The sequence below is a fragment of the Oncorhynchus mykiss genome, chromosome 16, assembly GCF_013265735.2.
Source record: "Oncorhynchus mykiss isolate Arlee chromosome 16, USDA_OmykA_1.1, whole genome shotgun sequence".
Lineage (NCBI taxonomy): Eukaryota > Metazoa > Chordata > Actinopteri > Salmoniformes > Salmonidae > Oncorhynchus > Oncorhynchus mykiss.
In genome coordinates this window covers 71,409,359-71,436,801 of record NC_048580.1, presented here as the reverse complement: position 1 = coordinate 71,436,801, position 27,443 = coordinate 71,409,359, and the positions used below count along the sequence as shown (strand labels likewise).

Genomic DNA, 27,443 nt, shown 5'->3' with positions numbered 1-27,443 from the left:
CCAACACCGGGCTGGTTGGTATTGAGGCTACAGGTTGACCCCAACACCGGGCTGGTTGGTATCTGGGATGCATCCAGACAGTGACTGAGGCAGAGAGTGTATGTGTGTGTACAATGTATTGTGGTTAGACCTTCATAGCGGAGGATGGATGACCCAGCTAAAATCTAGCTAGACCCTCATAGCATTCAATTCAGAGAGCTGAGAGGCAGACACTACATTTTAAAGCATGGACGCACGCTCTCACACACACACACACACACACACACACACACACACACACACACACACACACACACACACACTCTCTAAAGGCATGCTGCTTCCTTTGTTGCAGATGGCTTATCAAGCAGACTGATCCTGGCTCCAGATTGACAGCCTGTCAAAAACCACACTGGAACTGACACGACAACCATTAAAACACTATTATCATAGATCCCTGCTATGCACTACTTAACACACTGATCTAGATTGTTGTCCTTCTATTTCACCATCTGACCACCAACACGTCTCTCTGGACAATATAATACATTTAGCTTTTCATCCAAAGAGAAGTATCCATGTGAGCCCAGGACCAGCACTGTAAACGGAGCCCAATGTGACCAGCAGGAATACACACTGTAAACAGAGAGCCCAATGTGACCAGCAGGAATACACACTGTAAAACTCATAGATACTGCTTAAAACTTCTTCGGGATAGGGTCCTCCTTTCTCCACTTCCTGTCTGAATGATGTGCCCAAAGTAAACTGTCTGTGACTCAGGCCCAGAAGCCAGGATATGCATTGGATAGAAAACACTTGGAAGTTTGTAGAAATGTTAAAATAATGTAGGAGACTAACACGATAGATATGGCAGGAGAAAATCCAAAAGAAAGACCAATCTGAATTATTTTATTTTCTCTTGAGAGAGAGAGAGCCCCATGCTCTTACACTGGAAAGCATAGGAGCATTCTGAAATCTAGCTCAGGATGCAATTCATATGGCTTCCACTGGGTGTCAGCACTCTGTGTTCAAGGTTTCAGGCTTGTTTCTCCCAAACCGAATAAGGAGTTTTAGTACTGGGACACACTATTCGAAATTCGTGTTTGGGCGTGCGATAAAGACAAGACGCACCTGCTAATATCGGTTTCCTATTGAACATACTTCTTTCCATATTAAATATTATAGTTTGATTACATTTTAGGGTATCTGTGCAGTTAGACTAACAATCATTTAAGCTTTCAACCGATATAAGACACTTGTATGTACCTCAATGTTTAATATCCATCATTTTATGATTATTTATTTGAATTGTGCGCCCTCCAGTTTCACAGAAAGTTGCCCCGCTAGCGGGACGCCTAGACTGAAGAAGACATGTTCTATTGCCTTATAACAACGTTATCAAACCAAATCACATTTTATTGGCCGCATTGCGGGAGTAGTGAAATTGTGTTTTTAGCTCTAGCTGTGCAGTAATATCTAACAATACACAACAATTTAAATAGTTAAATTATGGAATTAAGATATACAGTGCCTTGCGAAAGTATTCGGCCCCCTTGAACTTTGCGACCTTTTGCCACATTTCAGGCTTCAAACATAAAGATATAAAACTGTATTTTTTGTGAAGAATCAACAACAAGTGGGACACAATCATGAAGTGGAACGACATTTATTGGATATTTCAAACTTTTTTAACAAATCAAAAACTGAAAAATTGGGCGTGCAAAATTATTCAGCCCCCTTAAGTTAATACTTTGTAGCGCCACCTTTTGCTGCGATTACAGCTGTAAGTCGCTTGGGGTATGTCTCTATCAGTTTTGCACATCGAGAGACTGACATTTTTTCCCATTCCTCCTTGCAAAACAGCTCAAACTCAGTGAGGTTGGATGGAGAGCATTTGTGAACAGCAGTTTTCAGTTCTTTCCACAGATTCTCGATTGGATTCAGGTCTGGACTTTGACTTGGCCATTCTAACACCTGGATATGTTTATTTTTGAACCATTCCATTGTAGATTTTGCTTTATGTTTTGGATCATTGTTCTGTTGGAAGACAAATCTCCATCCCAGTCTCAGGTCTTTTCCAGACTCCATCAGGTTTTCTTCCAGAATGGTCCTGTATTTGGCTCCATCCATCTTCCCATCAATTTTAACCATCTTCCCTGTCCCTGCTGAAGAAAAGCAGGCCCAAACCATGATGCTGCCACCACCATGTTTGACAGTGGGGATGGTGTGTTCAGCTGTGTTGCTTTTACGCCAAACATAACGTTTTGCATTGTTGCCAAAAAGTTCAATTTTGGTTTCATCTGACCAGAGCACCTTCTTCCACATGTTTGGTGTGTCTCCCAGGTGGCTTGTGGCAAACTTTAAACAACACTTTTTATGGATATCTTTAAGAAATGGCTTTCTTCTTGCCACTCTTCCATAAAGGCCAGATTTGTGCAATATACGACTGATTGTTGTCCTATGGACAGAGTCTCCCACCTCAGCTGTAGATCTCTGCAGTTCATCCAGAGTGATCATGGGCCTCTTGGCTGCATCTCTGATCAGTCTTCTCCTTGTATGAGCTGAAAGTTTAGAGGGACGGCCAGGTCTTGGTAGATTTGCAGTGGTCTGATACTCCTTCCATTTCAATATTATCGCTTGCACAGTGCTCCTTGGGATGTTTAAAGCTTGGGAAATCTTTTTGTATCCAAATCCGGCTTTAAACTTCTTCACAACAGTATCTCGGACCTGCCTGGTGTGTTCCTTGTTCTTCATGATGCTCTCAGCGCTTTTAACGGACCTCTGAGACTATCACAGTGCAGGTGCATTTATACGGAGACTTGATTACGCACAGGTGGATTGTATTTATCATCATTAGTCATTTAGGTCAACATTGGATCATTCAGAGATCCTCACTGAACTTCTGGAGAGAGTTTGCTGCACTGAAAGTAAAGGGGCTGAATAATTTTGCACGCCCAATTTTTCAGTTTTTGATTTGTTAAAAAAGTTTGAAATATCCAATAAATGTCGTTCCACTTCATGATTGTGTCCCACTTGTTGTTGATTCTTCACAAAAAAATACAGTTTTATCTTTATGTTTGAAGCCTGAAATGTGGCAAAAGGTCGCAAAGTTCAAGGGGCCGAATACTTTCGCAAGGCACTGTATGTATAGGGGTAAGGAGACAGGGATACTGGAGTGATGGAGGTAGATATGTATAGGGGGAAGGAGACAGGGATACTGGAGTGATGGAGGTAGATATGTATAGGGGGAAGGAGACAGGGATACTGGAGTGATGGAGGTAGATATGTATAGGGGGAAGGAGACAGGATACTGGAGTGAAGGAGGTAGATACGTCTTACTGTACGTGCCTAGGGCCCCGTCAGTGCGCCTAGGGCCCCGTCAGTGCGCCTGGGGCCCCGTCAGTGCGCCTGGGGCCCCGTCAGTGATATACGTCTGATATAGAGGTCTTGGATGGCAGGGAGCTGGGCCCCAGTGATGTACTGGGCTGTCCGCACCACCACCTGTACTGAAACTAATCAGCTGGTGATGAATGTGGAAAAACAGGTTCGAACACATGGTACGACAGTACGCACAATTATGGGAAGGTACTGTCACCTCAGAAAACTGTCTGAAACCCTAGAGACATGCAACCCCAATCTATATATAGAGCACTACCCTGGCCCACAGCAGAGCACTACCCTGGCCCACAGCAGAGCACTACCCTGGTCCACACCAGAGCACTACCCTGGTCCACAGCAGAGCACTACCCTGGTCCACAGCAGAGCACTACCCTGGTCCACAGCAGAGCGCTACCCTGGTCCACAGCAGAGCGCTACCCTGGTCCACAGCAGAGCGCTACCCTGGTCCACAGCAGAGCGCTACCCTGGTCCACAGCAGAGCACTACCCTGGTCCACAGCAGAGCACTACCCTGGTCCACAGCAGAGCACTACCCTGGTCCACAGCAGAGCACTACCCTGGTCCACAGCAGAGCACTACCCTGGTCTCCTCAACCGTCCAAAACACACACAGGCTGATGTTTGGTTAATAGAGGCCTTTACAAGAGAACAGTTTACAAACCAGTGGAATACAACAAGCTAAATGACAGTGTGTGTGTGTGTGTGAGAATGTGCCTGTGTATGTGTGTGTGTGTGTGTGTAGGCCTATATAGGGAAACACATTGAAACAGATGCCGCCGTCTTTGAGACAGCTGTGTAACACAGGCACCAATTACACTGCCACACCCCTCTCTCTCTGTCACACATTATTACACCCCTTAAAACACCTCTCTCTCAGTCTAACACACAGCCTATAATCTTCACAGACACACACTGGAAGAGAGAGAGCGGGACGAGGGAGGGGAGGAACAGAGGAAGGAAGGAAAGGAAAGTTAAGGAGGAAGGAAGGAAGGGGGAGCGGTGACAACACCAGCCAAAGCGCGGGGGGGGGAGGGGGGGGGGGTTAGGAAAAGAGAGAAAAGGGGAAGAGCAAGAGAGAGAGAAAGTGAATCGAACACCCTTTACAGACAGAATGCCCCTGCAATAACAACTTTCAGACAATTAAAAAAAGGTGTCGCATCAACAAACCAAAAAACCCTGCCTTTTCAGATAGTAGAATTCAGCTCCAGCATAGAATGTTGGGTATTGTTTCCCAAGAACAAACGTTGCTGATTGGTCTGCTGCTGTGTTGTTTATGGTAGGGTAGCTACAATGCAGTCGGTAAGTATTAGGACCTCTTGACTTGTTCAACATTTTTCTTAGCCATTTCAACAGGTGTGTGTGTTTTATATACACCTGTTGAAATGGCTAAGAAATCTACAAACTAAAAAAACAATTATTCAGGCTGCAACTGTTTAACTACTTTAGTCTGGTAAAACGCATGATACTGAAGTATCCATTATAACAACCTACAACTCCGACAGACTTTGATCTCCGGTGGACAAACCAGAGGCTTTCTGTTGACTGACTATGCAGCAGACAGGCCGGCGATCGGAGAGGAACAACAAAGGCATACACTCGTAAATATGTACATTGATATTTATTTTCAAATGAGTGGCTGTTCGTGTTAAAAGTTTCGGCATTTGAGTGTAGTTATCGACTGTATTACAGTGAATCCTCTGAGTGTCCCCACCCCTTTCCTTTGTCTACCAAGCCGTCATATCGGCTTAGGCCACTAGGGACTTTTATGTAATTCTGTGATTAAGTTAGTAAATAAATAGACCAATTTGTATATCGCTGATTAATGATTCACTTTCTCTGATCATAGGAACAACATGAATTTGTGCATGAGGCAGATGCAGTGCGACTCGAGCTTCACCATCAGGTGGAAGATGGTGTCCCCTCTCTCTGGGCAGTCTCACCGGAGGAAAGGAAAGAGAGCAGGGACCGTGAGAGGTGGACCCTCAGCGGGAGGGAGAAGGTGGCAGAGACTAATACAGTTTCTAAAACAACTAGGAACTGGGAAATAGCAGACTTCTGACTTCAGTGCGTTCAATACAACTGGGAACTCAAAACAAACTAGATCGACTGGGGAAAATAGTTTGGAACGGTCATCCAACACGCAAGCATCTTTCTACAGCAGACCTGAAGTTCACGGGCATCACGATTTGACTTTTCCCAGAGTTCCCTGTTCTCTTAAATACCATCAGATGCATGAACATCAGTCTAGTAAAATAAAAAGCTAATGATTTGAGCAAATGATGCTCAGCTGTGATAATGTATTAGATCAGGCATATAGCCAACATGCTGTGATAATGTATTAGACCAGGCATATAGCCAATATGCTGTGATAATGTATTAGACCAGGCATATAGCCAATATGCTGTGATAATGTATTAGACCAGGCATATAGCCAATATGCTGTGATAATGTATTAGACCAGGCATATAGCCAATATGCTGTGATAATGTATTAGACCAGGCATATAGCCAACATGCTGTGATAATGTATTAGACCAGGCATATAGCCAACATGCTGTGATAATGTATTAGACCAGGCATATAGCCAATATGCTGTGACAATGTATTAAGCCAGGCACATAGCCAATATGCTGTGATAATGTATTAGGCCAGGCACATAGCCAATATGCTGTGATAATGTATTAGACCAGGTATATAGCCAATATGCTGTGATAATGTATTAGACCAGGCACATAGCCAATATGCTGTGACAATGTATTAGACCAGGCACATAGCCAATATGCTGTGATAATGTATTAGGCCAGGCACATAGCCAATATGCTGTGATAATGTATTAGACCAGGCATATAGCCAATATGCTGTGACAATGTATTAGACCAGGCATATAGCCAATATGCTGTGATAATGTATTAGACCAGGCATATAGCCAATATGCTGTGATAATGTATTAGACCAGGCATATAGCCAATATGCTGTGATAATGTATTAGACCAGGCATATAGCCAATATGCTGTGATAATGTATTAGACCAGGCATATAGCCAATATGCTGTGATAATGTATTAGACCAGGCATATAGCCAATATGCTGTGATAATGTATTAGACCAGGCATATAGCCAATATGCTGTGATAATGTATTAGACCAGGCACATAGCCAACATGCTGTGATAATGTATTAGACCAGGCACATAGCCAACATGCTGTGATAATGTATTAGACCAGGCACATAGCCAACATGCTGTGATAATGTATTAGACCAGGCATATAGCCAATATGCTGTGATAATGTATTAGACCAGGCACATAGCCAATATGCTGTGATAATGTATTAGGCCAGGCACATAGCCAATATGCTGTGATAATGTATTAGACCAGGCACATAGCCAACATGCTGTGATAATGTATTAGACCAGGCACATAGCCAACATGCTGTGATAATGTATTAGACCAGGCACATAGCCAATATGCTGTGATAATGTATTAGGCCAGGCACATAGCCAATATGCTGTGATAATGTATTAGACCAGGCACATAGCCAACATGCTGTGATAATGTATTAGACCAGGCACATAGCCAATATGCTGTGATAATGTATTAGACCAGGCACATAGCCAATATGCTGTGATAATGTATTAGACCAGGCACATAGCCAACATGCTGTGATAATGTATTAGACCAGGCATATAGCCAATATGCTGTGATAATGTATTAGGCCAGGCACATAGCCAACATGCTGTGATAATGTATTAGGCCAGGCACATAGCCAATATGCTGTGATAATGTATTAGACCAGGCACATAGCCAACATGCTGTGATAATGTATTAGACCAGGCACATAGCCAATATGCTGTGATAATGTATTAGGCCAGGCACATAGCCAACATGCTGTGATAATGTATTAGACCAGGCATATAGCCAATATGCTGTGATAATGTATTAGGCCAGGCACATAGCCAATATGCTGTGATAATGTATTAGACCAGGCATATAGCCAATATGCTGTGATAATGTATTAGACCAGGCATATAGCCAATATGCTGTGATAATGTATTAGACCAGGCATATAGCCAACATGCTGTGATAATGTATTAGACCAGGCATATAGCCAATATGCTGTGATAATGTATTAGGCCAGGCACATAGCCAATATGCTGTGATAATGTATTAGACCAGGCATATAGCCAGCATGCTGTGATAATGTATTAGGCCAGGCACATAGCCAACATGCTGTGATAATGTATTAGACCAGGCATATAGCCAATATGCTGTGATAATGTATTAGGCCAGGCACATAGCCAATATGCTGTGATAATGTATTAGGCCAGGCATATAGCCAATATGCTGTGATAATGTATTAGACCAGGCACATAGCCAATATGCTGTGATAATGTATTAGGCCAGGCATATAGCCAATATGCTGTGATAATGTATTAGACCAGGCATATAGCCAGCATGCTGTGATAATGTATTAGGCCAGGCACATAGCCAATATGCTGTGATAATGTATTAGACCAGGCATATAGCCAATATGCTGTGATAATGTATTAGACCAGGCACATAGCCAACATGCTGTGATAATGTATTAGGCCAGGCACATAGCCAACATGCTGTGATAATGTATTAGACCAGGCACATAGCCAATATGCTGTGATAATGTATTAGGCCAGGCACATAGCCAATATGCTGTGATAATGTATTAGACCAGGCACATAGCCAACATGCTGTGATAATGTATTAGACCAGGCATATAGCCAACATGCTGTGATAATGTATTAGACCAGGCACATAGCCAATATGCTGTGATAATGTATTAGACCAGGCATATAGCCAACATGCTGTGATAATGTATTAGACCAGGCACATAGCCAACATGCTGTGATAATGTATTAGACCAGGCACATAGCCAATATGCTGTGATAATGTATTAGACCAGGCACATAGCCAACATGCTGTGATAATGTATTAGACCAGGCACATAGCCAATATGCTGTGATAATGTATTAGACCAGGCACATAGCCAACATGCTGTGATAATGTATTAGACCAGGCACATAGCCAACATGCTGTGATAATGTATTAGACCAGGCACATAGCCAATATGCTGTGATAATGTATTAGACCAGGCACATAGCCAACATGCTGTGATAATGTATTAGACCAGGCACATAGCCAACATGCTGTGATAATGTATTAGACCAGGCACATAGCCAACATGCTGTGATAATGTATTAGACCAGGCACATAGCCAACATGCTGTGATAATGTATTAGACCAGGCACATAGCCAACATGCTGTGATAATGTATTAGACCAGGCACATAGCCAATATGCTGTGATAATGTATTAGACCAGGCACATAGCCAACATGCTGTGATAATGTATTAGACCAGGCACATAGCCAATATGCTGTGATAATGTATTAGACCAGGCACATAGCCAATATGCTGTGATAATGTATTAGACCAGGCACATAGCCAACATGCTGTGATAATGTATTAGACCAGGCACATAGCCAACATGCTGTGATAATGTATTAGACCAGGCACATAGCCAATATGCTGTGATAATGTATTAGACCAGGCATATAGCCAATATGCTGTGATAATGTATTAGACCAGGCACATAGCCAACATGCTGTGATAATGTATTAGACCAGGCACATAGCCGTTACAACAGCCAGAAAGTTGTAGCCTTCATAAAAGGTCTTGAATGTTCCTTCAATCTGCTACAGGGTTTTGATTTTAGTGGTTCAGAAATATGAGGCAGAGACGTTGGCTACATCATCATGGTTCAGAAGAGGGTGAGCAAAGAGAGAAACGTGACAGGAGGTGGTTCAGAGGGTGAGCAAAGAGAGAAACGAGAGGTGGTTCAGAAGAGGGTGAGCAAAGAGAGAAACGAGACGGGAGGTGGTTCAGAAGAGGGTGAGCAAAGAGAGAAACGAGAGGTGGTTCAGAAGAGGGTGAGCAAAGAGAGAAACGAGAGGTGGTTCAGAAGAGGGTGAGCAGAGAGAGAAACGAGAGGTGGTTCAGAAGAGGGTGAGCAAAGAGAGAAAGGAGAGGTGGTTCAGAAGAGGGTGAGCAGAGAGAGAAACGAGAGGTGGTTCAGAAGAGGGTGAGCAAAGAGAGAAACGAGAGGTGGTTCAGAAGAGGGTGAGCAAAAAGAGAAATGTGACGGGAGGTCTGGTGAGCAGTAGCTAAGTTCGAATTTTTGGGGGGTGTAAAATATCAAAAAAAATGTCCAGAACGTGATCTGGATCAGTAGCTTTGAGAAAGAATATCCATATTTGGTCGGGCGGGGTCGAAAACTCTGTATTCACAGCCACAGCCAAAAATGAAAGTGTCCTCCCTAGACAGAAAGAGCGAGATGGAGACAGACAGAGCGAGATGAGCCCTGCAGAGCTCCTGAGGGGGAACTGTGCATCATACATTAAAAAGACCCCATACATATTTAATGACACCTTGAGCGCATCAACACTGAAGCCCCCCCCCCCCATCTTTATGTGTGGGACAGGGTAGGGTGAATCTGACAAGTGATGGAGAGGGGGGGGGGGGGGGGGGGGGGCTCAGCAGTTGGCATGATCAAGGGCTCTCTCTCTCTCACACACACACACACACACACACACAGCGTCAGCACAATTTACACAGCCAGAAACAGACAATGATGTTTTGATGTAATGTTAGCACAACAAAGGAAAAGCATATAGCCTATATTACTGTGTACTGGAATTGTGGGCTGAGAGAAATGAGGGATGCACTGCAACCTGCCACAGACCCAAAACAACACTTCACTTGCTACTGGTAGAGATCATACCACGCTCAGTCACTTAGGTCACTCGTTTTGCCCATTCTAACGTTGGGGTTAACTAACAGAACCACCACGGCTAGCTAACAGGACAACCAGGGCTAGCTAACAGGACCACCAGGGTTAACTAACAGGACCACCAGGGCTAGCTAACAGGACCGCCAGGGTTAACTAACAGGACCACCAGGGCTAGCTAACAGGACCGCCAGGGTTAACTAACAGGACCGCCAGGGTTAACTAACAGGACCGCCAGGGTTAACTAACAGGACCGCCAGGGTTAACTAACAGGACCGCCAGGGCTAGCTAACAGGACCACCAGGGTTAACTAACAGGACCACCAGGGTTAACTAACAGGACCACCAGGGCTAGCTAACAGGACCACCAGGGTTAACTAACAGGACCACCAGGGTTAACTAACAGGACCACCAGGGTTAGGGTTAACTAACAGAACCACCAGGGTTAACTAACCGGACCACCAGGGTTAACTAACAGGACCACCAGGGTTAGGGTTAGCTAACAGGACAACCAGGGTTAGCCAACAGGACCACCAGGGTTAGGGTTAGCTAACAAGACCACCAGGGTAAAGACCACCAGGGTTAGCTAACAGGACCACCAGGGTTGGCTAACAGGACCACCAGGGATAGCTAACAGGACCAACAGGGATAGCTAACAGGACCACCAGGGTTAGCAAACAGGACCACCAGGGTTAGGGTTAGCTAACAGGTCCACCAGGGTTAACTAACAGGACTACAAGGGTTAGCTAACAGGACAGCCAGGGTTAAGACCACCAGGGTTAACTAACAGGACCACCAGGATTGGCTAACAGGACCACCAGGGTTGGCTAACAGGACCACTTGGGTTAGCAAACAGGACCACCAGGGTTAGGGTTAGCTAACAGGTCCACCAGGGTTAACTAACAGGACCACAAGGGTTAGCTAAGAGGACCACCAGGGTTAACTACCAGGACCACCAGGGTTAACTAACAGGACCACCAGGGTTAGCCAACAGGACCACCAGGGTTAGCCAACAGGACCACCAGGGTTAGCCAACAGGACCACCAGGGTTAGCCAACAGGACCACCAGGGTTAGCCAACAGGACCACCAGGGTTAGCCAACAGGACCACCAGGGTTAGCCAACAGGACCAGCAGGGTTAGCCAACAGGGCCACCAGGGTTAGCCAACAGGACCACCAGGGTTAGCTAACAGGACCACCAGGGTTAGCTAACAGGACCACCAGGGTTAGCTAACAGGACCACCAGGGTTAGCTAACAGGACCACCAGGGTTAGCTAACAGGACCACCAGGGTTGGCTAACAGGACCACTTGGGTTAGCTAACAGGACCACCAGGGTTAGGGTTAGCTAACAGGACCACCAGGGTTAGGGTTAGCTAACAGGACCACCAGGGTTAACAGGACCACAAGGGTTAGCTAAGAGGACCACCAGGGTTAAGTAACAGGACCACCAGGGTTACAGTTAGCTAACAGGACCACCAGGGTTAGCTAACAGGACCACCAGGGTTAGCCAACAGGACCACCAGGGTTAACTAACAGGACCACCAGGGTTAACTAACAGGACCACCAGGGTTAACTAACAGGACCACCAGGGTTACCTAACAGGACCACCAGGGATACCTAACAGGACCACCAGGGTTACCTAACAGGACCACCAGGGTTACCTAACAGGACCACCAGGGTTACCTAACAGGACCACCAGGGTTAACTAACAGGACCACCAGGGTTACGGTTAGCTAACAGGACCACCAGGGTTAACTAACAGGACCACCAGGGTTAGCCAACAGGACCACCAGGGTTAGCCAACAGGACCACCAGGGTTAGGGTTAGCTAACAGGTCCACCAGGGTTAACTAACAGGACCACAAGGGTAGGCTAAGAGGACCACCAGGGTTAACTAACAGGACCACCAGGGTTAACTAACAGGACCACCAGGGTTAACTAACAGGACCACCAGGGTTACGGTTAGCTAACAGGACCACCAGGGTTAACTAACAGGACCACCAGGGTTAGCCAACAGGACCACCAGGGTTAGCCAACAGGACCACCAGAGTTAGCCAACAGAACCACCAGGGTTAGCCAACAGGACCACCAGGGTTAGCCAACAGGACCACCAGGGTTAGCCAACAGGACCACCAGGGTTAGCTAACAGGACCACCACGGTTAGCTAACAGGACCACCAAGGTTAGCTAACAGGACCACCAAGGTTAGCTAACAGGACCACCAGGGTTGGCTAACAGGACCACTTGGGTTAGCTAACAGGACCACCAGGGTTAGGGTTAGCTAACAGGACCACCAGGGTTAACTAACAGGACCACCAGGGCTAGCTAACAGGACCGCCAGGGTTAACTAACAGGACCGCCAGGGTTAGCCAACAGGACCACCAGGGTTAGCCAACAGGACCACCAGGGTTAGCTAACAGGACCACCAGGGTTAGGGTTAGCTAACAGGACAGCCAGGGTTAAGACCACCAGGGTTAGCTAACAGGACCACCAGGATTGGCTAACAGGACCACCAGGGTTAGCTAACAGGACCACTTGGGTTAGCAAACAGGACCACCAGGGTTAGGGTTAGCTAACAGGTCCACCAGGGTTAACTAACAGGACCACAAGGGTTAGCTAAGAGGACCACCAGGGTTAACTAACAGGACCACCAGGGTTAACTAACAGGACCACCAGGGTTAACTAACAGGACCACCAGGGTTACGGTTAGCTAACAGGTCCACCAGGGTTAGCTAAGAAGACCACCAGGGTTAACTAACAGGACCACCAGGGTTAACTAACAGGACCACCAGGGTTACGGTTAGCTAACAGGACCACCAGGGTTAACTAACAGGACCACCAGGGTTAGCCAACAGGACCACCAGGGTTAGCCAACAGGACCACCAGGGTTAGCCAACAGGACCACCAGGGTTAGCCAACAGGACCACCAGGGTTAGCCAACAGGACCACCAGGGTTAGCCAACAGGACCACCAGGGTTAGCCAACAGGACCACCAGGGTTAGCTAACAGGACCACCAGGGTTAGCTAACAGGACCACCAGGGTTAGCTAACAGGACCACCAGGGTTAGCTAACAGGACCACCAAGGTTAGCTAACAGGACCACCAGGGTTGGCTAACAGGACCACTTGGGTTAGCTAACAGGACCACCAGGGTTAGGGTTAGCTAACAGGACCACCAGGGTTAACTAACAGGACCACCAGGGCTAGCTAACAGGACCGCCAGGGTTAACTAACAGGACCGCCAGGGTTAGCCAACAGGACCACCAGGGTTACCTAACAGGACCACCAGGGTTACCTAACAGGACCACCAGGGTTACCTAACAGGACCACCAGGGTTACCTAACAGGACCACCAGGGTTAACGAACAGAGCCACCAGAGTTAGGGTTAGCTAACAGGACCACCAGGGTTAGGGTTAGCTAACAGGACAGCCAGGGTTAAGACCACCAGGGTTAGCTAACAGGACCACCAGGATTGGCTAACATGACCACCAGGGTTAGCTAACAGGACCACTTGGGTTAGCAAACAGGACCACCAGGGTTAGGGTTAGCTAACAGGTCCACCAGGGTTAACTAACAGGACCACAAGGGTTAGCTAAGAGGACCACCAGGGTTAACTAACAGGACCACCAGGGTTAACTAACAGGACCACCAGGGTTACGGTTAGCTAACAGGACCACCAGGGTTAACTAACAGGACCACCAGGGTTAGCCAACAGGACCACCAGGGTTAGCCAACAGGACCACCAGGGTTAGACAACAGGACCACCAGGGTTAGACAACAGGACCACCAGGGTTAGCTAACAGGACCACCAGGGTTAGCTAACAGGACCACCAGGGTTAGCTAACAGGACCACCAGGGTTAGCTAACAGGACCACCAGGGTTAGCCAACAGGACCACCAGGGTTAGCTAACAGGACCACCAGGGTTAGCTAACAGGACCACCAGGGTTAGCTAACAGGACCACCAGGGTTAGCTAACAGGACCACCAGGGTTAGCTAACAGGACCACCAAGGTTAGCTAACAGGACCACCAGGGTTGGCTAACAGGACCACTTGGGTTAGCTAACAGGACCACCAGGGTTAGCTAACAGGACCACCAGGGTTAACTAACAGGACCACCAGGGTTAGCTAACAGGACCACCAGGGTTAGCTAACAGGACCACCAGGGCTAGCTAACAGGACCGCCAGGGTTAACTAACAGGACCGCCAGGGTTAGCCAACAGGACCACCAGGGTTAGCCAACAGGACCACCAGGGTTAGCTAACAGGACCACCAGGGTTAGGGTTAGCTAACAGGACAGCCAGGGTTAAGACCACCAGGGTTAGCTAACAGGACCACCAGGATTGGCTAACAGGACCACCAGGGTTAGCTAACAGGACCACTTGGGTTAGCAAACAGGACCACCAGGGTTAGGGTTAGCTAACAGGACAGCCAGGGTTAAGACCACCAGGGTTAGCTAACAGGACCACCAGGATTGGCTAACATGACCACCAGGGTTAGCTAACAGGACCACTTGGGTTAGCAAACAGGACCACCAGGGTTAGGGTTAGCTAACAGGTCCACCAGGGTTAACTAACAGGACCACAAGGGTTAGCTAAGAGGACCACCAGGGTTAACTAACAGGACCACCAGGGTTAACTAACAGGACCACCAGGGTTACGGTTAGCTAACAGGACCACCAGGGTTAACTAACAGGACCACCAGGGTTAGCCAACAGGACCACCAGGGTTAGCCAACAGGACCACCAGGGTTAGACAACAGGACCACCAGGGTTAGACAACAGGACCACCAGGGTTAGCTAACAGGACCACCAGGGTTAGCTAACAGGACCACCAGGGTTAGCTAACAGGACCACCAGGGTTAGCCAACAGGACCACCAGGGTTAGCTAACAGGACCACCAGGGTTAGCTAACAGGACCACCAGGGTTAGCTAACAGGACCACCAGGGTTAGCTAACAGGACCACCAGGGTTGGCTAACAGGACCACCAAGGTTAGCTAACAGGACCACCAGGGTTGGCTAACAGGACCACTTGGGTTAGCTAACAGGACCACCAGGGTTAGCTAACAGGACCACCAGGGTTAGCTAACAGGACCACCAGGGTTAGCTAACAGGACCACCAGGGTTAGCTAACAGGACCACCAGGGCTAGCTAACAGGACCGCCAGGGTTAACTAACAGGACCGCCAGGGTTAGCCAACAGGACCACCAGGGTTAGCCAACAGGACCACCAGGGTTAGCTAACAGGACCACCAGGGTTAGGGTTAGCTAACAGGACAGCCAGGGTTAAGACCACCAGGGTTAGCTAACAGGACCACCAGGATTGGCTAACAGGACCACCAGGGTTAGCTAACAGGACCACTTGGGTTAGCAAACAGGACCACCAGGGTTAGGGTTAGCTAACAGGTCCACCAGGGTTAACTAACAGGACCACCAGGGTTAGCTAACAGGACCACCAGGGTTAGCTAACAGGACCACCAGGGCTCGCTAACAGGACCACCAGGGTTACCTAACAGGACCACCAGGGTTAGCTAACAGGACCACCAGGGTTAACTAACACGACCACCAGAGTTAGGGTTAGCTAACAGGACCACAAGGGTTAACTAACAGGACCACCAGGGTTAGGGTTAGCTAACAGGACCACCAGGGTTAACTAACAGGACCACCAGGGTTACCTAACAGGACCACCAGGGTTAGCTAACAGGACCACCAGGGTTAGCTAACAGGACCACCAGGGTTAGGGTTAGCTAACAGGACCACCAGGGTTAACAGGACCACCAGGGTTAGCTAACAGGACCACCAGGGTTAGCTAACAGGACCACCAGGGTTAGCTAACAGGACCACCAGGGTTAGCCAACAGGACCACCAGGGTTAGCTAACAGGACCACCAGGGTTAGCTAACAGGACCACCAAGGTTAGCTAACAGGACCACCAAGGTTAGCTAACAGGACCACCAGGGTTGGCTAACAGGACCACTTGGGTTAGCTAACAGGACCACCAGGGTTAGGGTTAGCTAACAGGACCACCAGGGTTAGGGTTAGCTAACAGGACCACCAGGGTTAACAGGACCACAAGGGTTAGCTAAGAGGACCACCAGGGTTAACTAACAGGACCACCAGGGTTACAGTTAGCTAACAGGACCACCAGGGTTAGCTAACAGGACCACCAGGATAAGCTAACAGGACCACCAGGGTTAACTAACAGGACCACCAGGGTTACCTAACAGGACCACCAGGGTTAGCTAACAGGACCACCAGGGTTAGCTAACAGGACCACCAGGGTTAGGGTTAGCTAACAGGACCACCAGGGTTAACAGGACCACCAGGGTTAGCTAACAGGACCACCAGGGTTAGCTAACAGGACCACCAGGGTTAGCTAACAGGACCACCAGAGTTAACTAACAGAACCACAAGGGTTAGCTAAGAGGACCACCAGGGTTAACTAACAGGACCACCAGGGTTAGCTAACTAACCCTAACCCACTGTTCCCCTGAACGAGGCAGGTAACCCACTGTTCCCCTGAACGAGGCAGTTTACCCACTGTTCCCCTGAGCGAGGCAGTTAACCCACTGTTCCCCTGAACGAGGCAGTTAACCCACTGTTCCCCTGAGCGAGGCAGTTAACCCACTGTTCCCGTGAACGAGGCAGTTAACCCACTGTTCCCCTGAACGAGGCAGTTAACCCACTGTTCCCCTGAACGAGGCAGTTAACCCACTGTTCCCCAGAACGAGGCAGTTAACCCACTGTTCCCCTGAGCGAGGCAGTTAACCCACTGTTCCCCTGAACGAGGCAGTTAACCCACTGTTCCCCTGAGCGAGGCAGTTAACCCACTGTTCCCCTGAACGAGGCAGTTAACCCACTGTTCCCCTGACAAGGCAGTTAACTCTGAGCACAGAAGACGTGGATATCGATTAAGGCAGCCCCCACACCTCTTTGATTCAGAGGTTGGGTTAAATGAGGAAGACACATTTCAGGTGGACAACTGACTAGGTATCTCCATTTCACTAATAAATATTATTATTATTATTATTATTATTAAGCCAACAAATACTATAATAATGAACCAGAACAAATAGAATAGGGTTTCACCAACTCGGTTCATTATTAGGGGTTCAGCAACTAACGTAGCTGCTGAACCCGTAATGAACTCTTCAGCTTTCCCACAACACAGAAACACTGACAGGTGTGCAGGCGGAGTAAAACCAACTGGTACTATTCACACACACAAAGTTAGCTTTGAACTAGCTAGTTGACCACTTTATACTAGCTACGTAGCATTAAAACACACCAGAGCTGGTCTTTGATGCTAGTTAGTTCAGTTTGATGTGTATGGGGGTGTGAGTTAGCCAAGTTCCCTGTGCAAACACCTGAAGAATGTGAACTATTTTGTGTGCGGCATAGCAGCAAGTGCCGACATATCAATGTAAACTTCGCCAAACACGTCCAAAGAAACACTTTTTCACACGTCAACACAAGCTTACTTCCGACGTTTTAGTAATTCCCTGTAATGTTATGACTACAGGTGTCATGCTACAGGTGCCCAGCATGAACAAGTTAGTGGAACCGGGCAACACACGAACTAAACTCACATCAATGTCCCACAGCCGATAGACAGAAAACACCTACCTCTCATAGACTGACACTTCTCTCTGTTAACCATCCGCTTGTAGAAATACAACTCATCCACATAGATGGTCCGTGTGGTGTTTACGTAGGATGAATGACCGCCAGCGAGTCGAGTCCCTGCCCACAAAACAGCGTAGCTCCGTGGGTAGCTGTGCTTTCAGCTGCAGGGGTTGAGCTCCTGTAGGAAAAGTTTCCTAGGGTGAGTTGAGGTTGGACAGGACCCACAATGCAACACGTGGTAGAGGACAGGGGTGTTTTTAAAAGGGTCTGTGCTATACTGGATCCTTGGGACGTCCCTAAACATTGAAGTTGACCTTTTACAATTGTTAAGTGAGGGTTGTGTTTATGGTTAATGTTATGGTTGGTTTAGGGATGTGTCTAAACATTGAAGTTGACCTTTTACAATTGTTAAGGTGAGGGTTGTGTTTATGGTTAATGTTATGGTTGGTTTAGGGATGTGTCTAAACATTGAAGTTGACCTTTTACAATTGTTAAGGTGAGGGTTGTGTTTATGGTTAGTGTAGGGATGTGTCTAACCATTGAAGTTGACCCACCTAATTGTTAAGGTGAGGGTTGTGTTTATGGTTAGTGTAGGGACATCCCCAGGATTCCAGATAGGTGCAGTGAGGGAGAACTCATCCATTCTTGTGACTGAAAGATGGGTTGGGTGGTTAAGTAACAACACAGATGCGTGTGCAACTATGGGGCAAAATACAGACAGGGTTGGTTAATGATGTTGACAACAGCGGAAAATGAGTCCACCAGACTGGCACACATTCAACAAGGATATTCGTCAAAATCCGTCATGATTCATGTATTGTAACAGGCGGTCACTTAAGTCCGTTTTGGATATAATTGGCTGTTTTCGCTGCATAACATGTGGAAGTTGTCCCTTTTGAGGTTTAGAAGAAGTGACTGCTAAATGCTAACTCCCGTTTGTATGGTTAGCATAGCCATAAATCAGTGGTGGTATTCAGTCGTTTTTAGCTGTAAAGCAGTTGATTGGTAACTCTTACATTAATTAAGGATCGTAGCCTTTTTTTTTCCTTTCAATTTTCACCTAAAATGACATACCTAAATCTAACTGTCTGTAGCCCAGGACCCGAAGCAAGGATATTCATATTATTGATACCATTTGAAAGGAAACACTTTGAAGTTTGTGGAAATGTGAAATGAATGTGGCAGAATATAACGCATTAGCTCTGGTAAAATATAATCCAAACGAGAAAAAAAACATGTGTGTGTTTTTTTTCATCTTTGAAATATGAGAGATGCAGGATCATTAGCATATACACTAACTTTCTCACATCTAGATGTCTGGGCAGGGTGGGTGTGTAGCCATAGACAGCAGTGGGGTCAAACTGTAGACCCCAGTTCCTACATTTTAACATGAAAATGCATTCCATTTAACAATAGTCTAAATGTTGGCTCATTTTGCTGGCTGGCAATGGGGAGATTCGGGATCTTTCCCCTCACGTGTTTCCATGGCAATTCCATTGTTTTGGTCAAGTTCAATGAACCTCTTTACAGCATCTATAGGCCATGTGGTATACCATCAACTAGAATGTGTTCTAACAGTGTTGGGGAACTTCTCTTTGAAACACTGAGGCATTGTGTTCTGGCTCGTCTCCCTCGGCAACCATGGAATGTAGATCCGGGCTCCTCCATTGTGTCCATGCATCAGGAAAGGATTCTTCACATGCTAGTCTAAACTAGCCAAGACCAACAACACAAATACACAGACGATACAGCTACAAGCTGTGAGTGGAGTTGCTAAGTGAATGGACTATACTAAACCTAGTTAAATGTCTTATATGTGATTAAATGTTTAGCCTACTTGGACACCGTTTTAAAAATGTTGATATGTTATAGCCTTATTCTACAGTATTATTATTATTATTATTTATAAAAAAATTATAAAATAAAAAAACAGAAATATCACATTTACATAATCTTTCAGACCCTTTCAGACAGAAGCACGTTTGGCAGCAATTACAGCCTCGATTATTCTTGGGTACGACGCTACAAGCTTGGCACACCTGTATTTGGGGAGTTTCTCCCATTCTTCTCTGCAGATCCTCTCAAGCTCTGTCAGGTTGGATGGGGAGCGTCACTGCACAGCTATTTTAAGATCTTTCCAGAGATGTTCAATCAGGTTCAAGTCCGGACTCTGGCTGGGCCACTCAAGGACATTCAGAGACTTGTCCTGAAGCCACACCTGCATTGTCTTGGCTATGTGCTTAGGGTCGTTGTCCTGTTGGAAGGTGAACCTTTGCCCCAATCTGAGGTCCTGAGCACTCTGGAGCAGGTTTTCATCAAGGATCTCTCTGTACTTTGCTCCGTTCATCTTTCCCTTGATCCTAACTAGTCTCCCAGTCCCTGCTGCTGAAAAACATCCCCACAGCATGATGCTGCCACCATGCTTCCCCGTAGGGATGGTGCCAAGTTTCCGCTTGGTATTCAGGCCAAAGAGTTCAATCTTGGTTTCATCAGACCAGAGAATCTTGTTTTGCTCTGACACTCAAAAGTGATACTGGGATACACCTTCAAATAAAAGTTTATTGGTTGTGTACACAGATTTGCAGATGTTATCGCAGTTCAGTAATATACAATGCTTGTGTTTCTAGCTCCAACAGTACAGTAATATCTAACACTTGTGTTTCTAGCTCCAACAGTACAGTAATATCTAATGCTTGTGTTTCTAGCTCCAACAGTACAGTAATATCTAATGCTTGTGTTTCTAGTTAACAGTACAGTAATATCTAATGCTTGTGTTTCTAGCTCCATCAGTACAGTAATATCTAATGCTTGTGTTTCTAGCTCCATCAGTACAGTAATATCTAACGCCTGGTGGAAAGCTGACTGTACCAGGTTTTCCTCTAGGATTGTGGGTGGGCTTAGCTCCATTACGTTTCTTCTTTATCCTGAAAAACTCCCCAGTCCTTAATGATGACAAGCATAACCATAACATGATACATATGTAAGATGTGTAACAGCAGTAGTTATAGCAAATCAAATTGTATTTGTCACATGCACCAAATACAACAGGTAACCTTACTGTGAAATGCTTACTTACAAGCCCTTAACCAATTAATGCAGTTCAAGAAATAGAATAGAATAAATAATTGACTAAATAAACTGAATTTAAAAAATGTAATTAAAAGTCACACAATAAAACAACAACAAGGCTATATACAGGGGGTAGGGGTAAAGTGACTATGCATAGATAATAAACAGCGAGTAGCAGCAGTGTTAAAACAAAGGGGTGAGGGGGGGGGGTCAATGTAAATAGTCCTGGTGGCCATTGGATTAATTGTTCAGCAGTCTTATGGCTTGGGAGTAGAAGCTGTGAAGGAGCCTTTTGGACCTAGACTTGGCTCTCTGGTACCGCTTGCCGTGCGGTACCGAAGTCTATGACTTAGGTGACTGGAGTATTTGACAATTTTCTGGGCCTTCCTCTGACACGCCTAGTATATAGATCCTGAAGCTTGGCCCCAAGCTCTTAACCAACAATGCAGTTGAAGAAATAGAGTTAAGAAAATATTTACCAAATAAACTGATCAACAAGTAACACAATAAAATAACAATAATGAGGCTATATACAGTGGATACCAGTATGAGTCAATGTGCGGGGGTACAAGGTTGGTCAAGGTCATTTGTAAAGTGACTATGCATAGATAATAAACAGCGAGTAGCAGCAGTGTAAAAACAAAGGGGGGGGGGGGGGGGGGGGGTCAATGTAAATAGTCTGGGTGGCCATTGGATTAATTATTCAGGAGTCTTATGGCTTGGGGGTAGAAGCTGTTAAGGAGCCTTTTGGTCCTAGACTTGGTGCTCCGGTACTGCTTGCCGTGCGGTAGGAGAGGGAACAGTCTATGACTTGGTGACTGGAGTCTTCCAGCCTTCCTCTGACACCACCGATTATATAGGTCCGGAAGCTTGGCCTCAGTGATGTACTGGACTGTACGCACTACCCTCTGTAGTGCCTTGCGGTCAGACGCCGAGCAGTTGCCATACCAGGCGGTGATGCAACCGATCAGGATGCTCTCGATGGTGCAGCTGTAGAACGTTTTGAGGATCTGGGGACCCATGCCAAATCTTTTCAGTCTCCTGAGGGGGAAAAGGTGTTGTCGTGCCCTCTTCACAACTGTCTTGGTGTGTTTGGACCGTGATAGTTCGTTGGGGATGTGGACACTAAGGAAAGTGAGTGTGTTTGGACCGTGATAGTTCGTTGGGGATGTGGACACTAAGGAACGTGAGTGTGTTTGGACCGTGATAGTTCATTGGTGATGTGGACACTAAGGAACGTGAGTGTGTTTGGACCGTGATAGTTCGTTGGTGATGTGGACACTAAGGAACGTGAGTGTGTTTGGACCGTGATAGTTCGTTGGGGATGTGGACACTAAGGAACGTGAGTGTGTTTGGACCGTGATAGTTCGTTGGTGATGTGGAAACTCTCAACCCGCTCCACTTCAGCCACGTCGATAATAATGGGGGCCTGTTCGGCCCTCCTTTTCCTGTAGTCCATGATCAGCTTTTTTGTCTTTCTCACATTGAGGGAGAGGTTGTTGTCCTGGTACCACACTGCCAGGTCTCTGACCTCCGACCTATAGGCTGTTTTATCGTTGTCGGTGATCAGGCTGTTGTGTCGTGAGCAAACTTAATGATGGTGTTGGAGTCGTGCCTGGCCATGCAGTTGTAGTTGAACAGGGAGTACAGGAGTGGACTAAGCACGCACCCCTGAGGAGCCCCTGTGTTGAGGATCAGCGTGGCAGATGTGTTGTTGCCTACCCTCACCACCTGGGGGCGGCCCGTCAGGAAGTCCAGGATCCAGTTGCAGAGGGAGGTGTTTAGTCCCAGAGTCTTAGCTTAATGATGAGCTTCGTGGGCACTATGGTGTTGAATGCTGAGCTGTAGCTAATGAATAGCATTCTCACATGGGTGTTCCTTTTGTCCAGGTGGGAAAGGGCAGTGTGGAGTGAGATTGAGATGGCATCATCTGTGTATCTGTTGGGGCATTTTTCGAATTGGAGAGGGTTTAGGGTTTCCAGCATGATGGTGTTGATATAAGCCATGACCAGCCTTTCAAAGCACTTCATGGCGACCGACGTGAGTGCTACGGGGCGGTAATCATTTAGGCAGGTTACCTTCGCGTTCTTGGGAACAGGGACGATGGTGGTCTGTTGGAAACATGTAGACATTACAGACAGAGTTGATCTGGTGAAGCCAGCTAGCTCTATATTATCTAGCTCTATATTATCTAGCTCTATATTATCCAGCTCTATATTATCCGTCTTGTCGTTCAGCCACGACTCGGTGACACATAAGATATTACAGTTTTTAATGTCCCGTTGGAAGGATAGTCTTAATCGTAGATCGTCCAGTTTGTTTTCCAATGATTGAACGTTGGCCAATAGGAATTCTTACAAGGCACCCCGCCCTCCTGCCCCTTTTCCTCCATCTTTTCTTCACGCTGATGACGGGCATTTGGGCCTTGGACAAAGCAGTATATCCTTCGCGTCGGACTCAATAAAGAAAAAGCCTTCATCCAATTTGAGGTGATTAATCGCTGTTCTGACGTCCAGAAGCTCTTTACGGTCATAAGAGACGGTAGCAGCAACATTATGTACAAAATAAGTTACAAACAATGCGAAAAAACTAACTATCAAATCAAATGTTATTTGTCACATACACATGGTTAGCAGATGTTAATGCGAGTGTAGCGAAATGCACAGTTGTTTAGGAGCAGGTAAAACAGCCGCCATCCCCTCCGGAGTCACTATATATTTGTGATCTTTGTCACGGGCAGGTCTACTCTAAGTCTTTCTGCTACAGAGTAAAGTTTCCACTAGGTACAGATCTAGGATCAGCTTCCCTTCCCCCAATCCTTAGCGGAGGAAAATGCAAAGGTAGTTGTCGTTCTCAGCAACTTGAACCAGCACTGAAATTTGAGTAGTGAGGTTCATTTCTTCTCCCCCTTTGGCCTTATGTTTCTGCTCTGAACTCCTCAGATTGAAGCACATCCCACCCCATCACCCAGACAGATGTAAACTGCTTGGGAACCTCCCGCCCACCAGGGAAATCACCCTATCACAGGGGGTTGTCAGGGAAATCACCCTATCACAGGAGGTTTGTCAGGAAAATCCCCCTATCCTATGAGGTTAGTCAGGAAAATCACTCTATCCTAGGAGTTGTCAGGAAAATCACCCTATCCTAGGAGTTGTCAGGAAAATCACCCTATCCTAGGAGTTGTCAGGAAAATCAACCTATCCTATGAGGTTAGTCAGGGAAATCACCCTATCCTAGGGGTTTAGTCAGGAAAATCACCCTATCCTAGGGGTTTAGTCAGGAAAATCACCCTATCCTAGGAGTTTAGTCAGGAAAATCACCCTATCCTAGGAGTTTAGTCAGGAAAATCACCCTATCCTGGGAGTTGTCAGGAAAATCACCCTATCCTGGGAGTTGTCAGGAAAATCCCACTATTCTAGGAGTTGTGTCAGTTTGTCCAGCAGTGTGTAGCATCACTACGTTAGAAGTAGATCCACATACTGTATGTTATTCTCTATCATGTAGAATTGTCATCTCCGTGTAACATACGAAACTCCTTCTAAAATACAGACGTGGGTGATTTCTGCCCCAGTGCACTGCACACCGGGCAGGGTTGTATTCCTGCCCAGCACAGTGTTCAGCTATTCATCGTCTACAATTTAGATCACCATTAGTTGAAGGAGGTGGCTGTCATGATTAAAATGTCCCTCGTGTACTGAACAAGCTTTAGAATGGTGAATGGTGAATCTCCTTGACGTCCCTCACTAGTGGATCCTAAAATGTTTATTCTATTCTACTGAGCCATTTACTTTGTGTTCATATTCTTATCTTTTATATTTTCTTATTGTTGTTTCATTGCTGAGAAGGAACCTGCAAGTAAGCATTTGGTTGGACCATATGTATCCTGTACATACAACTAACAAAACTTGTACAATGGACTGTGTTCTAATGGACTGTGTTCTAATGGACTGTGTTCTAATGGACTGTGTTCTAATGGACTGTGTTCCAATGGACTGTGATCTAATGGACTGTGTTCTAATGGACTGTGATCTAATGGACTGTGTTCTAATGGACTGTGTTCTAATGGACTGTGATCTAATGGACTGTGTTCTAATGGACTGTGATCTAATGGACTGTGTTCTAATGGACTGTGATCTAATGGACTGTGATCTAATGGACTGTGTTCTAATGGACTGTGATCTAATGGACTGTGTTCTAATGGACTGATCTAATGGACTGTGTTCTAATGGACTGTGTTCTAATGGACTGTGTTCCAATGGACTGTGATCTAATGGACTGTGTTCTAATGGACTGTGTTCTAATGGACTGTGTTCCAATGGACTGTGTTCTAATGGACTGTGATCTAATGGACTGTGATCTAATGGACTGTGATCTAATGGACTGTGTTCTAATGGACTGTGTTCTAATGGACTGTGTTCCAATGGACTGTGTTCCAATGGACTGTGTTCTAATGGACTGTGTTCTAATGGACTGTGTTCTAATGGACTGTGATCTAATGGACTGTGTTCTAATGGACTGTGTTCCAATGGACTGTGTTCCAATGGACTGTGTTCCAATGGACTGTGTTCTAATGGACTGTGTTCTAATGGACTGTGATCTAATGGACTGTGATCCAATGGACTGTGTTCCAATGGACTGTGTTCTAATGGACTGTGTTCTAATGGACTGTGTTCTAATGGACTGTGTTCTAATGGACTGTGATCTAATGGACTGTGTTCTAATGGACTGTGATCTAATGGACTGTGTTCTAATGGACTGTGATCTAATGGACTGTGATCTAATGGACTGTGATCTAATGGACTGTGTTCTAATGGACTGTGATCTAATGGACTGTGTTCTAATGGACTGTGTTCTAATGGACTGTGATCTAATGGACTGTGTTCTAAGGATCCATGCAGATACAGGAAAACCAATAAATGAGTTAATATTTATTCAAAATGAGTGTTGACGTTTCCACACGGTTCTGGTTCTGAGGCTTGGTCATCTGGTTCTGAGGCTTGGTCATCTGGTTCTGAGGCTTGGTCATCTGGTTCTGAGGCTTGGTCATCTGGTTCTGAGGCTTGGTTCATCTGGTTCTGAGGCTTGGTCATCTGGTTCTGAGGCTTGGTCATCTGGTTCTGAGGCTTGGTTCATCTGGTTCTGAGGCTTGGTTCATCTGGTTCTGAGGCTTGGTTCATCTGGTTCTGAGGCTTGGTTCATCTGGTTCTGAGGCTTGGTTCATCTGGTTCTGAGGCTTGGTTCATCTGGTTCTGAGGCTTGGTTCATCTGGTTCTGAGGCTTGGTTCATCTGGTTCTGAGGCTTGGTTCATCTGGTTCTGAGCCTTGGTTCATCTGTCCAATCCCCTGCAAGGAGAGAGAAAGGCATTAATAACATTACAATACTGTATTCATTTAAGTTATCCTTAAAACACATGCCAGTGTTGGTTTTGTATCCAATGCATTGAAGTAGTCTAGGCCTTCTAATCTAGTTGTATTGTAATCATATCGCCCATCTGTTATCGATGCATAAAGTGAGTATAAAAACAGGCCATCGTGAACGTCAGTGTCATTTAATAATACACATGGGTGTTATAATGTATCTCAAGCCTTCTCATCGGAAATAAAAACACAAGCCGTCCTAATGCAGTATCAGCTTCACAGTGACAAGTGGAATCCTGGGCAGTCTATCTGTATCAGTCTGTCTGTATCAGTCTATCTGTATCAGTCTGTCTGTATCAGTCTATCTGTATCAGTCTATCTGTATCTGTATCAGTCTATCTGTATCAGTCTATCTGTATCAGTCTGTCTGTATCTGTATCAGTATCAGTCTATCTGTATCAGTCTATCTGTATCTGTCTATTTGTATCTGTATCTGTCTATCTGTATCTGTATAAGTCTGTCTATCTGTAGCAGTCTATCTGTATCTGTAGAAGTCTATCTGTATAAGTCTGTCTGTGTCAGTCTATCTGTATAAGTCTGTCTTTTGTATCTGCCTCTGTGCATCTGCCCTTGGAGGTGCTGAGGTCCAGGTTACCGGGTCGTGGTGACAGGTTGTCATGGTGACAGGGTCTTGGTGGTCAAGGTGTAGTCATGGTAACGGCTTGGTTCAATCTGTCCTTGAAGGTGGGTTCGGAGGTCGGGATTGTGGTGACTGGGCCACCGCCAGGGTCGTGGTGTTGAGGGTCTTGTGGGGGGGGGGGGGGGGGTGGTGTCTATCTGTCCTGAGGAGATGCAGAGGCTCGTGATCGGGGGGGGGGGGGGGTTGGTCCTCTACATATCCTTGACGGTACGTAAGTCAGTAGTAACCATAGGAGGTCCGTGGTCAGGGGATAGTTCAAGGGTCATGGGCAGGAGGATTGGGGGTCTACCTATCCTTGGCGGTGCGGAGGTCGGTGGTAACAGGGTCGTGCTGGATGGTCTGGTGCAGCATGAGGGCCAGGAGACCTGCTCTATTGGTCATGGCTGTTCGGACGTTCCTCTCCTGCTCAAAGAGCTCGTCCAGCTTGTACCACTAGACAAGAGGAGAGGGGACGAAGAAGAGGGGACGAAGGAGAGGACAAGAGGAGAAGGGACGAAGGAGAGGACAAGC

The 27,443-nt window shown here is 46.3% G+C and overlaps 2 protein-coding genes across 4 annotated transcripts in view; both read right to left on the bottom strand.

Moving 5' to 3' along the window:
- LOC110517572 (plexin-B1) overlaps window positions 1-18,026 on the bottom strand; it is an 81,931-nt gene extending 63,905 nt beyond the window's left edge. The window contains exon 1 of the mRNA XM_036945799.1: window positions 17,807-18,026. The gene's annotated coding sequence lies outside the window, so the exon portion shown is untranslated. The remainder of the gene's footprint in view (window positions 1-17,806) is intronic.
- Window positions 18,027-25,788: 7,762 nt separating this feature from the next.
- The window catches only part of LOC110491185 (CXXC-type zinc finger protein 1), a 29,659-nt gene continuing 28,004 nt past the window's right edge, over window positions 25,789-27,443 (bottom strand). For 2 of the 3 annotated variants that reach the window (XM_036947703.1, XM_036947702.1), the window contains exons 14-15: window positions 27,223-27,365; window positions 25,789-26,218 (exon numbers count right to left, since the gene is read on the bottom strand). In XM_036947703.1, the coding sequence (XP_036803598.1) occupies window positions 26,203-26,218; window positions 27,223-27,365 (159 nt within the window). In that variant the 3' untranslated portion in view covers window positions 25,789-26,202. The remainder of the gene's footprint in view (window positions 26,219-27,222; window positions 27,366-27,443) is intronic. The other variant, XM_036947704.1, reaches the window with a different exon arrangement.